This window comes from Anolis sagrei, chromosome 3 (assembly GCF_037176765.1).
Source record: "Anolis sagrei isolate rAnoSag1 chromosome 3, rAnoSag1.mat, whole genome shotgun sequence".
NCBI lineage: Eukaryota > Metazoa > Chordata > Lepidosauria > Squamata > Dactyloidae > Anolis > Anolis sagrei.
In genome coordinates this window covers 69,862,813-69,878,025 of record NC_090023.1, presented here as the reverse complement: position 1 = coordinate 69,878,025, position 15,213 = coordinate 69,862,813, and the positions used below count along the sequence as shown (strand labels likewise).

General features: G+C 38.4%; 1 protein-coding gene across 3 annotated transcripts; it reads left to right on the top strand.

The window, feature by feature from the left end:
- Window positions 1–673: 673 nt before the first annotated feature.
- On the top strand, window positions 674–14,987 carry TMEM50B (transmembrane protein 50B). 3 transcript variants are annotated; one of them, XM_060770392.2, is made up of 8 exons: window positions 674–775; window positions 3,395–3,558; window positions 5,791–5,903; window positions 7,466–7,533; window positions 8,450–8,542; window positions 10,791–10,848; window positions 12,514–12,599; window positions 14,433–14,987. In XM_060770392.2, the coding sequence occupies exons 2-7, from the start codon at window positions 3,460–3,462 to the stop codon at window positions 12,557–12,559; spliced, it is 477 nt and encodes a 158-aa protein (XP_060626375.1). In that variant the 5' UTR covers window positions 674–775; window positions 3,395–3,459; the 3' UTR covers window positions 12,560–12,599; window positions 14,433–14,987. The 3 variants fall into 3 exon arrangements, with proteins under 3 accessions (XP_060626375.1, XP_060626374.1, XP_060626373.1); XM_060770391.2 differs by having other exon boundaries at window positions 14,430–14,987; XM_060770390.2 differs by lacking the exon at window positions 14,433–14,987 and having other exon boundaries at window positions 12,514–14,361.
- The last annotated feature ends 226 nt before the right edge of the window (window positions 14,988–15,213 follow it).

The following is a 15,213-nucleotide window of genomic DNA, read 5'->3' as shown; positions in this document are numbered from 1 at the left end:
TGAAAACACACAACAATCCTATCTCATCAGTCAAAAGCAGGCCCACACATCCCATTGAAATACTAATGAGTTTATATTTGTTAACATTGTTCTTCATTTTAATTATTGTATTGTTTTATGTGTCTTTTGCACTACAAATAAGATATGTGCAACATGCATAGGAATTTTTTCATGATTTTTTCAAATTATAATCCGGCCCTCCAACAGTTTGAGAGACTGTGACCTGACCCTCTGTTTAAAATGTTTGAGGAACCCTGTGCTACAGCGTAGACCAGGCATAGGCCAACTTGGACCCTGTGTAGGTGTTTTGGACTTCAACTCCCACAATTCCTAACAGCGAGTAGGCTGATAAAAATTGTGGGAGTTGAAGTCCATAACACCTGCAGGGCCCAAGTTGGCCCATACCTGGCGTAGACGCGTTTGATGTCCATGTATGGAAGCTGTCTACCACGCATGCGCTCCTTTTTTCCCCTCCCACCCGGTCCGGTCACGTGAGCAGGGAGACCAGGTCGCCGGCAACTGCCTCCCTCCGCGAGCCCAACAGCCGTTTCCCGTCTTGTGGGCGGAGCCATGGAGTAGGAGAGCCCTTCGCGAGATTTCTCGCCTCAGTGAAGCCGGCCTCGCGCGGCTGTCCAATCACGGCGTAGCTGGTTTGTGACGCGCCTCTTGACGGCCGCCGATTGGTCGAGGCTCCTGTCGCTTCCCTTCCACGCCTTTCGCTGGCAGAACCAGCCAGGTTCGGGCCGTGGATGGAGCCGCGGGAAAGCGCTCTCAGGTAAGGAAGAGAGGAGGGGGCGGGGAGGGAGAGGCGCGAGGGGTGCGCGCGCACGTCTGCCTCAGTCTGCACCAGGCCTGGGTCAAACTTGGGCCCTCCAGGTGTTCTGGGCTGCAACTCCCACCTTTCCTAACAGCCTCAGGCCCCTTCCTTTTCCTCCGCTTAAGCGGCTGAGGGGGAAAAGGAAAGGGCCTGAGGCTGTTAGGAAAGGTGGGAGTTGAAGTCCAGAACACCTGGAGGACCTAAGTTGGCCAAGGCCTGTTCTGCACTGACCATTTAACGCAAAGGTAACTTCAGAATGCGGTGGCTAGACAACAAACACACAGAAATGCACGAAAGGAAGCCTTTAATGAGCACCTGTGCTCAGTCATTTGTGTCATCTACATCTGGGCCTCATACTGGTTCCAGGTCTTCCTATGTCATCATCTGCACAGCCACATCTCTTTCTTCAGTGCCAGTTTAAATGTCCAGTGTAAATGGGGACTTTTTTTTCCTTCTTTCCTGTTGGAGAAGTGAGTTTTTAGTGTGTCTTTTGGTTTCTTTTTTGATTTTTTATTATTTTATCATAGTTCAATACATTTGTTATACATTGTTTATTTTACAGCAGATACATATTATTCAATACAATCTACCATACTTTAACTTTTGGCATCTACTGTTATTCTTCTGCTTATACATATTATCTATCCCTCACCCTCTTTTGGTTTTGATCTCCAAGCGAAGGGGATTTCCAAGTCCTGGGGTTGGATTTCTTCCCCGTTCAAATGAGATCAAGACCTATCCAAACATGACATTAGTCAGGGATGCAGTTGTCACCCACAGATGCCTTTGCACACCCTTCCTTCTGCCTGACTCTGCACACAGTTGTTGACTGCACCCCTTGTGCGTTATCTTTCCAATCTCTGAAAACCGGTTCCACTTGTGGGACCATGCTCAGAGAGATGACTCGGGTGAGGTGGATTCATTAACCTGTTTGAGACAAAGCAGTTGCTTCTTCTTAAGGGGTTGGGGATATTTTTTGTGATAAAGGAAAATGAGATGATAGTCCAGTAAGATCTCCACTTTTGGCCAAAGTCACCCAATGGGTTTCGCTGTGAGGATTCAAACTTTGGCCTCAGGTGTGTTGATAGCCAGCATTGGGTGGTGGGATGAGTATTGGACTAGGACACTGGGGACCAGGTTTGAATCTCTGCTCAGCTGTGGAAACCTGCTGGATGACTGTGAGAGTCACACTCTCTCAGGCTCAGAAGAAGGCACAGGCAAGCCCAATCTGACCAAATTCTGCCAAGAAAACATCATAAAACGTTCATATTAGGGTTGCCTTAAATATGGAATGACTTGGGGGCACACAATAACAGAGTTGAGGACCAGTGACTCTAGAGACCATTAGATCATGCTGACTTTCTGATAAGATGTCACTTAAGGTAAAGGTTTCCCCTTGACATTAAATCTAGTTATGTCCGATTCTGGGGGGTGGTGCTCATCTCCATTTCTAAGCCGAAGAGCTGGCATTGTCCATAAACACCTCCAAGGTCTTGTGACCAGCATGACTACATGGAGCACTGTTACCTTCCTGCCGGAGTGGTACCTATTGATCTCACATTTGCATGTTTTTGAACTGCTAGGTTGGCAGAAGCTGGGGCTAACAGTGGGAGCTCACCCTGCTCCTCAGATTCAAATAGCTGACCTTTTGGTCAGCAAATTCAGCAGCTCAGCAGTTTAACCTGCAGTGCCACTCAGGGCTCCACAGATATCACTTAATAAAGAGTAATTATCTCTTATCTTTTTTTTAAGGCTTGCATTTTTGCTGAGTTCTCTGAATACATATTGTAGTATCTTGATATATTCCTCAGAGGATATTTTGTACCTAAAGCATCTTCAGCCTTTTCTTGTAATATCTGATATGCGTACACTTTTATCATTTTACATGAATCTAAGGTATGAGTGACCTAAACGTGTCTCAGTGAATAAATTCTCCCAGTCTTTAAAGCAAAAAAGCACACCCTAAATGGCAAAAAACCCATTTAAATGTTTGATTACTTCTGTGAGTAGTGTGATTTTAGAGTCACTACCTCATATCTGATTATCCCATCTATACTATTATATTTTTCATATTAATGGGAGATTTTAAAACTTTTATTATGCTATATTTAAACAGACACAAAGATAAAACAGATATAGGAAACAGAGCACAATCTTGGAATCCTCAGCATACATGGTAAACTACATTGAACATTGATCTTCTGACTGTCCCATTCTCTGTCCTTTCTCATGTCCTGTGAGAACATGGGGAACTCATAATGTATGTATCACTTTGTAACCTTATGCCTTCTGTCATAAGACTTCAAGGAAATACATGTTGACTATAATTGATATAGTATGTATACATAGTTCCTGAACAAAACAGCTTTGGGAAATCAAGTGCAAAGGCATTGTCTTGACCTCTGGATTCGTTCTGAAGACAAATACTGCACAGAGGGTAGGGCAGTGTCTTGAATAAGAATGTGCAGTGGTTGATAATTATATGTCTACACATACATGAGTTTGTGTGTGATTATTATAATCTGAAAGTAGTATGTGGGAGGAAATCCACTTATCTTTTGGTCCTCTTTTGTTTAGGTCTTGGAAGCATATGAGAATCTAATGTAAATACACAAGTCAAAAAGCCAAATTGAACTTGGAAAATGGCCGGCTTCCTAGACAATTTCCGATGGCCTGAATGTGAGTGTATCGATTGGAGTGAAAGAAGAAACACTGTTGCTTCTGTGGTAGCTGGGATCCTCGTAAGTCTTGAGACCAACAATACATGCCTTATTTCATCTATGTCTCTAATGTTAATTTCTGATATCTAGCAGTTTTCTAATTTTTTCTGATATAATTCTAATGACTTGGGTTATCTTTTAATTGAATATTTTCTGGTGAGTAAAAGGGTCAATCTTATGTTGACCATAAGTATTGTATCTATAATTTTTCATTGGCAGATGATGATTTGCATCCTTTCTTTTAATTATTTTGTAAGATCAGGTTTTTGTAGTTATGTATGTTCAGTGAAAGACTGATTTCATAAATTCCCTTTTGCCAGATGCTACCCAATTGCTGATGGTCACATGTCTCTATTTAAAGGAATCTTATGTTGCAGTTTTTGGAGACATTTGGTCTATTACAATGCAGTGTAATGGGCATGTTTTCTCAAAAGTTAATTTCCTTTTCATTTGGTGGAAATTAAATAGGTATGCATAGAATTGAAATCTTAGGACATTGGGCCTTGTATACATAACTGCTACTGAGTTTATTTTATTCCCGGCACATTTATATTTGAGAAGAACACAGCATTTGCAGATTGGGCAAAGAAAGAATGTTTGCATGAATAGCCTTATCATTATTAGGAAAATGCTCTGGGAGGAGTATGAGCTACAAAATGGAATGCTATTAGGCTTCTTCACTGGAGAATTAAAAGCAGTACAGGATAGTAATGAAAGCATAGGTTTGTTCGATCCGTATTTTTACAATGATGGTTAATTTGGCATTATTCCAACCACACTCTGAATGATGCGATAGTGTTGGTTGCATTTCTAATGACTTCTTTTTCCTCAAATGCTTTGTGCCAAGACTATGGATTCAGATAGAGTTATACAATATATTAATCAACAAAAATATGTTTTCTTAAGAAACATGAAAAACCATTCTGGTACAGTTTGTTCTTTGATGATGAGAAATAATTACCAAAACCATGAAGCAAAAAAAGGTGAAGACATATTTTTGCTTCTCAGTCCTCCAATTCATACATGCTGGTTTTGCAGTTGTGATAATAGGGTTTGATGCTTTGCTATTTTAATGTTATTTTTATTGTCTACTACCATTTGTATTTAAAAGTAAAAAAAAAAATAGTCGGCTCTCCATCTCCACAGATTTTGCATCCATGGATTCAGCCATCCATGGCTTGAAATATTTTTTTAAAAAATCCAAAAAGCCAGCTTTGATTTTGCCATTTTACATAAGAACAATATTTTACTACACCGCTGTATATAATGGGACTTGACTATGCTTGGATTTTGGTATCCACGGGGGGTTCTGGAACCAAGCCCGAGTTGATATCAAGGGCTCATTGTATGTGTGTATATGGTCATGAACCCAGACATACAATATTATAGAGCTTGAAACCAATACATGTTGAGCATCCTTTATCTGGAATTCCAAAATCCGAAATACTCAAAAATTATCCACACAAGTATCTGAGATATTGACACTTTGTGCTTTCTGATGATTCAGTGTGCATTAACTTTGTTTCATGCACAAAATTATTAAAAATATGTATAACATTACCTTCAAACTATGTATATAAAATATATGTGAAACAAAAAGAATGTCATTTGTAACTTTGGATCCCATCTTCAAGATATCTCAGTATTTATGTATATGTAACACAGGTACAGTATTCCAAAATCTCCCCCCCCCCCCCAAAAAAAAATCCACAATCCAAAACACTACTATTCCCAATGATTTTTGATAAAGAATACTCAATTTGAACTGAAATAAGGCTCCTCTTAGAAGAGTTAAAGGTCATATTTTTGAAGTGACATTTACTAGTTAAATCGATTCCGCTTGGCTTACGTTACTGTAGTCTCCATTTTGAAGCCATTTATGATGCATGGATAAGGCAGTGTAATATAGAAACACCTTGTTTACATGGAGCTTGTCCTGCAAGTGCTAATTTGTAGGTAGAGATATTTTCCTGGTTTCAAATGAGAAAAACCTGTTAGTGTAGCTGAGAGAACCTATGAGATATTGGCAAAATACTTGGGAAAGTTGCATGCAATTCAAGAACTGCATGTTACCCATCCTTAGGGTAGTAGGAGGTATCTACTGTGAAGGAAAGAGTTCCTTAGCTACTCAGTGGGCTTAAGTTTGTTAGAAAAGCCTATAATTTTAAGATATTGGTGGAGGACAGAGAAGCGAACTGCATGTGTGACCTTTCTGTAGATTCTCACTTGGTTTAATCATCACATGCAATACAGTTTTTTACAGGTTGGTGGATAATGATTGATGCAGCAGTAGTTTATCCTGACCCAAAACAAATGAACCATGCGTTCCATACTTGTGGTGTGTTTTCCACACTGGCTTTCTTCATGTAAGTAAATAATAATAATAATAATAATAATCTTATTGGTTTGATGTTTTGTTTTTATATTTTGTTATAATGTTGTTGTTTCTTTTGTTTTTGTTTTATTTTGTTGTTTAGATATTTTAATATGCTATGTTTTAACCATGTCGATCAGGCTCATCCCCATGTAATCCGCCCTGAGTCCCTTCCGGGGAGTTGGAGGTGCAGTATAAAAATAAAATTATTCATAACAACAACTTATTTATACCTCACCACCATCTCCTAAGAAACTTGGGGTGACTCACAAAGCACTTAAAGGTGCAAAAGCACAAATACAACAAGTGTATAAACAATAACACAAAAGCAACAACATAATATAAAACTCCACTGGTTAAAGAGCATGCCAAATCTCAGATAGTAGTTGAAGGTAAATTGTCTCAAGTGATAAAGAGAAACTAAAAAGAAATCTTATTTAATCATTTTTTTCTTTTTTATATTTATTGTCAGAATTTCTAATTTATTAAAAGTCTTGATGACTGTTGTGTTATGGGATATATGAAACATGGGGCTGGTTTATAAAAACCAAGCTTTCTTAGATACCTGTTTCCACTATCTTCAGAGACTAGGGCTGGGCGGTTTCGTTTCGTTAATTCGTAATTCGTTAAAAATTCGTTATTTTTTTTGTTAACAAAGCGATAACGAACCATTCTGGAGCAGCTTAAAAACGAAACGAATTTTTCAATTCGTTTCGTAAATGCTTCGTATTTTGTTATGTATTCGTTTCGTGATTGGTTTGAGGTCGTTTCGTTATTATTTCCGCATGTCTGGGGCAAGTTTTATAGTTGTTTTTTGTTTAATTAGTGAAAAAGAATTATAATATCACACCAACAGTCAACAACAGAGGGAGAGGGAAGCTTCAGAAGTTCCCCCTGTCCCATTTGGAGGTTTTTTAGCGTATTGCGCGGTCGCGTCCGCCATTAACGAATTGATTCGTTATTGTTTTGTTATTGTTTTGTAATTTTTTTACCATTTATGAAATTTTGTAAATATTGAACTTTTTTTAAAAAAAAATTCGGAATTCTTTTAAATATCGAAATGCAAAAAACCCCAAAAAACGAATCGATTTTAGAAACAAATTTTTCCGTTGTTACCCAGGCCTATCAGAGACCCATTCCTGACCTACATCTCCTATTCTTTTTCACTTAGTGTGTTCTCATGCTAGCTATTTCTTCTGCCTTTTGGTTTTGCAGCAGACTGGTCACAATCAAGAGCTATATTAGAAATTAGATGTAAACATTATATTTGTTAAACTATATAAAAATCATTGTGTGTGTAGTGCTTGAGAGTGAATCCAGTACCCCTGTTGTCAGTTATTGTGCTGTAGCATTTTTGGCTCCTATGTATTCAGGTTTAACAATTTCCCATTGTATATAGCAGGATAAATTCAAAGGGAAGAATGTTAACACTGAAATGATTTACAAAATGGAGAGGGACTGTCTTGCATATCTAGGACAGTGGGGGTTCTGATATTTGAGGTTGCAGGGAGTAACGTAAACTAGTTATTGTATAAACCTCCTTTTGTATTTTAGGATAAATGCTGTATCAAATGCTCAGGTGCGAGGAGACAGCTATGGTGATGGATGTCTAGGAAGAACAGGTGAGAATGTTTCTGTTTATCCAGCTAGACTTACATTTGAATACTATTCTGTACAAACAGCAGAAGAAAAGTCATGCCCTATTTAAATATAGTAATGCATAGTAAGATGTGCAGTTGGTATAGATTGATAGTGTTAGCATTTTTTATGGATAGAAGTAGAACACGGGATTTAGAGGTTCTGGAAGAGTGAATTATATTTTTATAAAGCTATCTTCTATAGAGGTCAAGGACATTATAAATTAGGTAGCTTCCATTTTCTATTTCTTTCAAACGTGAAGTAGGTTGATTTGAGAGAAAATAGACTTCCAGAGTTAATAAAGGAAACTTCATAAAACTCAGGTCTCCCTCGTTCGTATCTAACCCCTCTTCTATTACATGGCATTTAGTGGCATTGTCAGTGTTATCGGGTGATTTCAGGCCAAATGCCTCACAAAGCAAAACCTGCCTGAAATCAGATAATCTCATATATGTTTTTAACTGCTTATTTAAACATATTTTATTGTTTTATGATTTTAATGCACAATGTATTTTCTATGTTTTATATCTTAATGTGGCATTGAATTATTGCCAATTTGGAAGCTGCTCAGAGTCCCCTTCAGGGTTGAAATAGAGCGGGGTAAAATACAGTAGATAATAAATAAATAAATAATAAATGTTGCACTATGTTGTGCCATTTTTTCTAGAGTTTGCCACAGACCACTGATTTTTCAGAAGAATGAATGTTTTTGTAGATGCACTTTGTGTCACTAAAATTCCTATAGATGTAAGTAGGCCATTTGCAATGTTAATATGCCGAATGCAAGTCTTGATCTGCTTGACTTGAGTGGAATAAGTAATTGTGCACCTTCTTAGTTGTGTCCTCTCATAATTTATAACAAAACATACCCCAGTGCTTTAGCTTTATGTATTCTTACAGGTGCTCGTGTCTGGCTCTTCATTGGCTTCATGTTGATGTTTGGCTCACTTATTGCTTCCATGTGGATCCTTTTTGGTGCTTATGTTACACAAAGTAAGAATTCTTCTTGTTACTTTTTAACAAAGGGTGAAGGAATACATTCATAACTACCCATTTAAAAGAAATCGGTTCTTTTCTTTTTCTGTTGAGATTAAATTAAGCGGCAATTCAAAAAGCTAAATTTAGTACATTAAATAGGCTGAGAATAGTATGGGAATTAGATGAGGGAATAAAAATAGAAAAAATGGAATTTAATTTGGAAAACTCCAGCCTATAAATCAATACTGTGAAAAAAATACATTGAAAATTATGAATAGATGTATTATGATCCACTTAAATTTGAAATTTTTGATCCAGTATTGGCAAAGGTGTGGAAAATAGTTTATTTTAGAGGAGCATAATCAATGATTTCTTTATTTGATAGTGAGAATAAGGATTTGTCAAATAAAGAACTCATATCACTTATGTTATGTGCAGCAAGGCTAGAAATAGCAGAAACATGGACACAATTAGGGAATTTATCAATAAAAATTAGTTACACAAGCTGTGGGTTATAGCCCTATAAGAGAAGGTGGCGCAATGGGTTAAACCTTTCTGCTGGCAGGACTGCTGACTGACACCTTATTGAAAGAAGGCTACCCATAATACCTTAATGGGTCTGAGCAGGTTCTGGATAAAACTGAACAGATTTTCCTTTATTATTCTGGTACTTAATTGAAACCTGTTTATCTACAGTTTGTGTACAGTTGCTATGAGTTATACAGAGGCAGGTTCTACCAAAGGATAGTAGATAGCAAGGGAGATTCTTTGGCTTGATCTTCTATGGAAATTACTAACTCTCTGAATATTTGAAATGTCAACATTCTACAAGAAGAGCATCTTCCACATTTTGCTCTTCCTGTAAAGGAAAAAGCAGGTATTTTCTAGTTAGCCACATATGGTTTTGGGTTGAGTAGGCATTGAATAAAAGGAACTACTGTATTTGGTGGAAAGCACGCTTTAAAGTTGTATCCTGTAACTCCTTTTTTTTTTTTTGTTAGAACCAGTGTTGGCTTCTTATTTTAAAGTCTTTTTTCTAGACCAGTGGTTCTCAACCTGTGATGTTTGTGCATCAACTCCCAGAAATCCTAACTGCTGATTAACTGGCTGGGATTTCTAGGAGTTTTAGGCCAAAACACCTGGGGACCCACAGGTTGAGAACCACTGCTCTAGATACAGTCTAAAAATCTCTTCCCAACTTGGCAGCTGAACCCGAAAACAGTCCATGTACATTTTTGAGACATCCAAGGTCTTGGAGTCATATTCAGAAAGTCAAATGGGACTATGCTATATAATATAATTACCGTATATACTTATTGACTCGAGTATAAGCTGAGGGTGAGAAATGCAGCCGCTACTGGTCAATTTGATGGCCACCCAGTCTTTCTGTCATTCCCTCCCCCCCCCCCGCCGCGGAGCATGAGCTTTCCTCAGCGGTGGCAGACTTTTCCGCAGGCTTGCTCTCCTTCTTCCTTGTCATATGCACGGCTGCGGTGGTGGGGGCAGCGGCGGGAGGAAGCAGAAAAGCCGCACATGGGGGGAGGGTAAAGTGCACCCTGCTCCCCTTCCTCTTGCCGCATGTGCACCTTCCCTTCTCCCTTGCGCGTCTTTCCTGCCTCCGCCGCCGAAGGTGCGCACACGGCAAGAGAGGAAGGGGAGCAGCGCGCACTTTCCCCTCCCCCCTCGCCCCATGCACGGCTTTTCTGCTTCCTCCCGCCGCTGCCCTCGCGGCCGCACATGGGACAAGGAAGAAGGAGAGCAAGCCTGCGGAAAAGCCTGCCGCGGGGGCTTCCTTCTCCTCTGCCCCTGCCGAGGCTGCCAAGGAAGGCTTGCCTTTCCCTCCTCCTCTCTCGTTCCGTGCGAGGTTTCCTCGGCAGAGGAGGGAGCTGTGGCTGTGGGGATTGTCTACGGCCTTGCTCTCCTGCAGGCTCGGAGGAGGGAAAGGCGCGCAAGGAACGAGGGAGGAGGAGAGGTGAGGATCCTGGTGGGAAGACATGGGGAAAGGGCTCTTCTTTCAGCCCCACACATTCCCGCCATATAAGCCAAGGGGAGGTTTTTCAGCCTGAAAAAAAGGCTGAAAAACTCGGCTAATAGTCGAGTATATACAGCACTTCAATTAAAACCTTCATGTTTTGTGGTAGAGTGAGTAATTCTGCCCAATATATTTTATTACAAGAACTATTTTACGAAAATAACACCTCAACCTCTTTGAATTAGCATGTTTGGAAGACTACCTGATTTTTTTGGTACTTTTATTTTATAGATGCTACTGTCTACCCAGGATTAGCAGTGTTTTTTCAAAACGCTTTGATATTTTTTAGGTAAGTCATTCCTGAAATTTGAATCAGTGAGTGTGTTAAATATACAGATGTTCAAAATCTACCTGGTTCAGACAGAAGAAAGGTTTTTATGGATTCCAAATGATACTTAACAGCAAAACTAAAGGCAAACTTTCAGTTTAACAATAAAACATTCAAAGTACCTGTAAATTTCTAGGTACATTTTGGTATTGCTGTGTCCTGACTGCTGATGGGAGCGGTAAGAAGAAACCATCAAATTAAAAACATGCATAATAAGTAAAAACTAATAGGTGTGAGGAGGGCAAAGGATGAATAGCATCCACTCAGTAAGCAAGTGACACAGATGAGAAATGCACTGAACTACATTATATGTGTTGCAAAGCTATGTCTTACCTTCCACTGGTGTTTTGATGATTTGGTTGATAAATCTGGTTGCCACCTTTAAAAAAATCTAAATTCCTATCAATGTGCCATTCCAGATTCACAATCTGTAGACTCTTCCAACCATCTCTGTCTGATTAAAAAAATCTTGGATGGCTCAGTGACTTTGCCCCATCAAAGTGATACTGTATTACACACTATACATATCATGTATATATCACGATTAGTTCCCTTAACCTCTTATAATACTTAATAGCTCTTTGGATATGATGATGTTTTTAAAAAATCTGTTAAAATGAGTTGTGATATGCTTTATTTATTGAAAAGATCTGAACATATCTCACTGACTTTCTGCTAAAAACTGGTTATCAAAGTCAGTAAAATCCCAATATGGAAGAAGTCAATCCAGAAATCATTGCATACAGAAGTAGTGTGGATGTAAGGATTTCTTTTGGCAAAACATGTGGTTAGTGTTTATGCTGGTGTAGCTATAGATTTCCTCAGGATGCAGCATCCCCCACTAAGTGTGTTAGCTGACTGAATACAGTGTACTCACAAATGGCTTTCCTGCTGTACTTTGAAATTTTAGGTATTTATTTGAATTTATCAAATATTGATTTGTATACTGACTGTATTCTGAAACTATACTGACTGCTACCTAATGAAAGGGACAAATCGGTTTTTGATAAATTCTGTTTTATTTAGTAAGGTTTAGTAAGAGAATATGAAGTTTAAAAAGTACATTTAAACTACATTATCATCTTATTCCAGTTTTTGGTTCAAACATTACATTACTTAAATTCATGTGTTGACGTAGCAACTCATTAATACAATGGGTCTACTCTAGTTGGGATAAAAGTTAAATTAATGGGTTGCTGTAAGTTTTCTGGGCTGTATGGCCATGTTTCAGAACCATTCTCTCCTGACATTTCACCCACATCTATGGGAGGCATCTCAGAGGTTGTGGGGTTTGTTGGAAGTCTGTGAGGAGAGAATGCTTCTGCAACATGGCCATACAGCCCAGAAAACTCACGGCAATCCAGTGATTCTGGCCATGAAAACCTTCAACAACACAGTTGAATTAATTCTTGTTTTTAGACATGCATACTAGATTATATTCCTGGTCCATGTCCCAATTGCTATTAGTACCAAATTCCAGCATGTTTGAAGGTATTGAATTTTTACTTTAAGAAGGCATTGGGGATGGCAATGAAGTGAAATATACTCAATATTTTAATGTTAAACCTTTTAATATGAAGATGGAATGAATGCATGACTTGTTAATGACAACTTCTGTTTTCACAGCACACTTATCTACAAATTTGGAAGGACAGAAGAATTGTGGGCATAAGAATGCAGTTTTCCTTTATTCTTCTTAGCAAGTATTATATGTAAATATAAATTATGTTCTGATTTCTATTTTGCCAGGCTTACCGCATTACACATTTTTGATGTTTTATTTTCTTTTTATGGAAAGTTAACTGTTTTAAATATTCTGTTATTAAATATTCCAAGTTATATTTAGCTACCTTTTTAATACAACAGATTTGTGTATATGTACATATTATTGCTCTGTGAATCTGTATGTCAAATGACAATCGGGAAAATATTGTGTTCTAATTGCCTCATTTTTCTCAACATCAGTAACAATGAATGTTAAAATTATCATGCAGTTGGCAGATTTTTCTGATGTATAAGATGGAGGGTATTTTAAGAGGCTCAAAGCTTCGTCAGGGTCACATGTTGCTTTTAAGTGCAAAACAGTTGAATAGCTTCTTACCCTACATTTACTGAGGAATGGAAATTGATCAGAGGTATCAAACTTGTGGTCCTTCAGATGCTTGAGCCTCCCACTCTCAGAAACCCTAGTCAGCTTGCCCAATGGCCAGAAATTCTGGGAGCTGAAGCCCAAAGCTTGACACCACTGGATTAAATGATCAGAAAGTGAGGCTTCAGAATCTTATCTAGAATAGCATTTGCGAGGTTCTTCAAAATAGCTAATTTGTAATGCATGACAGGGGAAAATCATTTTTCAGCATTCTTAAAAGCTAATATATGCTGGCATCATATTGTAAAACTTTGCTTAGCACGGATTTCCTGGATACTAGAAATGTTCTGTACTATTGCAAAATCTGTACTAAACAGAGGCATGATAGAGAAATGAAATTCTGAAATGCACTAGGTCGTTAGTACAGCATGTCAGAAAATGGGATGGCCCAAAATCATTTAAGCCTGGAGTACTAGTGTGTTTTGCAAGGTATAGTAGAATAGTGTTAAATCTGAGAGGTTTTATTATTTTAAAAATCCACCTTCTAAATGTCTAATAACGTATGGTCCTTTTTAGGCATTATATATGCATTCAGGCTGTGAGTATTTCTACGTAAAATTGCTTTTACCCTGGATATTCACATGCTTATGCAATATTTAGGGCAAGGGAGATCCCGTGTTCCACTTTCTCCAAAACCCTTGCTCTGTTTCTTTCTGTAAGTTTTCAGGAAAAGATTTGTCTTTAAATGTGATTTACTAGATTCCAAAAATGGAAAACATGGAAGATATTTTTAAGTGATCAACTTGTAGCAAGACTGCCATATTTTCAAAGAGTTATATATTTTAGTCATACAAATGATAAAGTTTGTATGTTCGTACAGTTTGCATTAACCAGGACTGGTTGTATTTTATGCCCCCAAATCCAAATTGCTTATTGTTACTTACGGTATGTCAAGCTGTATCAGATGTATATTTTATTTATTTATATTTTTTGTATTAAGTACACTTGCAAGAAAAATGTGCAGGGGAATGATGAACAATTGGACAAACTAGGGGTGCCCTGCATTCTGGCTTTTAGAGGTTCTGGCCAAGAGTTTGTTTCATGCTTTCCACCTTGGCTTTTTGGGGGGGAAAATCTTTACCCCACATCTAAAAAGTAGGTAGGCCTGCGTAGTGTTCATTGTCTGGAAACATTTTTAGAGACTTCAGGGGACAGTCTATGAAGCAGATCCTTAAGCTGAGAATTGTCCTATTATGTCAGACTTAATTTGTACTTTGTAGATCAGACTCCATCGAACTGTCACTTTGATCTGTTATAAAACATTATACAATTTTGACTGTTCAGTGTAATTACATTAACATCCAATAAAGGTCAGCAAAATACTATGTTTTATAAAGTTTAAACCGATCACTACTATATGATGTTCTGAATGCCTGATCACTGTCTCCCAAAGCAGTTACTATACTCCCAACTCAAGAATGGAAAACGGAATGTTGGTGGACAGAAAAAGAGATTTAGAGATGGGCTTAAAGCTAACCTTAAAAACTGTGGCATAGACACCGAGAACTTGGAAGCTCTGGTCCTTGAGCACTCTAACTGGAGGTCAGGTGTGACCAGCAGTGCTGTGGAATTTCAAGAGGCACGAATGGAGGATAGGGAGAAACGTTCCAAGAGGAAGATGCGTCAAGCCAACCCTGACTGGGACCACCCTCCACTTGGAAACTGATGCCTTCACTGTGGAAGTACATGCGGGTCAAGAATAGGGTTCTACAGTCATCTACATATCCATCACCAAGGCACTATACTTGAAAGGCCATCATACTCAGACAATGAGTGATCGCCTATGTAACTATACATTTTGCCTGTGGTGTTGACCTTTTGAAAAAGTTGTACTGTTGTTTGATTCGCATGCTGAAGATGATGGAAAGAACCATGGTTAAAATCTCTGCTCACTGGCTTACTTAATATGCCCAAGTGCATGAAAACTTTGAATCTAGTGATCTTGACCCACTTTGCAGGACTGCTATGTGGTAATTTCTTCACTTCTCAAGAAGCAGCTTTAATTGAATAATCAAATGTGATTGTTTTCCAGCATTAGCTTTTTAATTTCATGGTGTTTTTACATAAAATAAGGGTTTGTAGAGAGATTTGAAGGCTCTTTAAATATAAGATAGTGCCCTATTGGTGATTTAAAGTGGCATAACTAATTTCACAAGCATAAGTACTTTTATGGGTGG

What these genes read in the sequence shown, in the direction of transcription:
- TMEM50B (XM_060770392.2), top strand. Translation starts at nt 3,460, where the DNA reads ATGGCCGGCTTCCTAGACAATTTCCGATGGCCTGAATGTGAGTGTATC. An exon ending in TGGTGCTTATGTTACACAAA is followed by an intron (nt 8,543 to 10,790) that starts GTAAGAATTCTT and finishes TTTATTTTATAG; the next exon opens with ATGCTACTGTCTACCCAGGA. An exon ending in AACGCTTTGATATTTTTTAG is followed by an intron (nt 10,849 to 12,513) that starts GTAAGTCATTCC and finishes CTGTTTTCACAG; the next exon opens with CACACTTATCTACAAATTTG.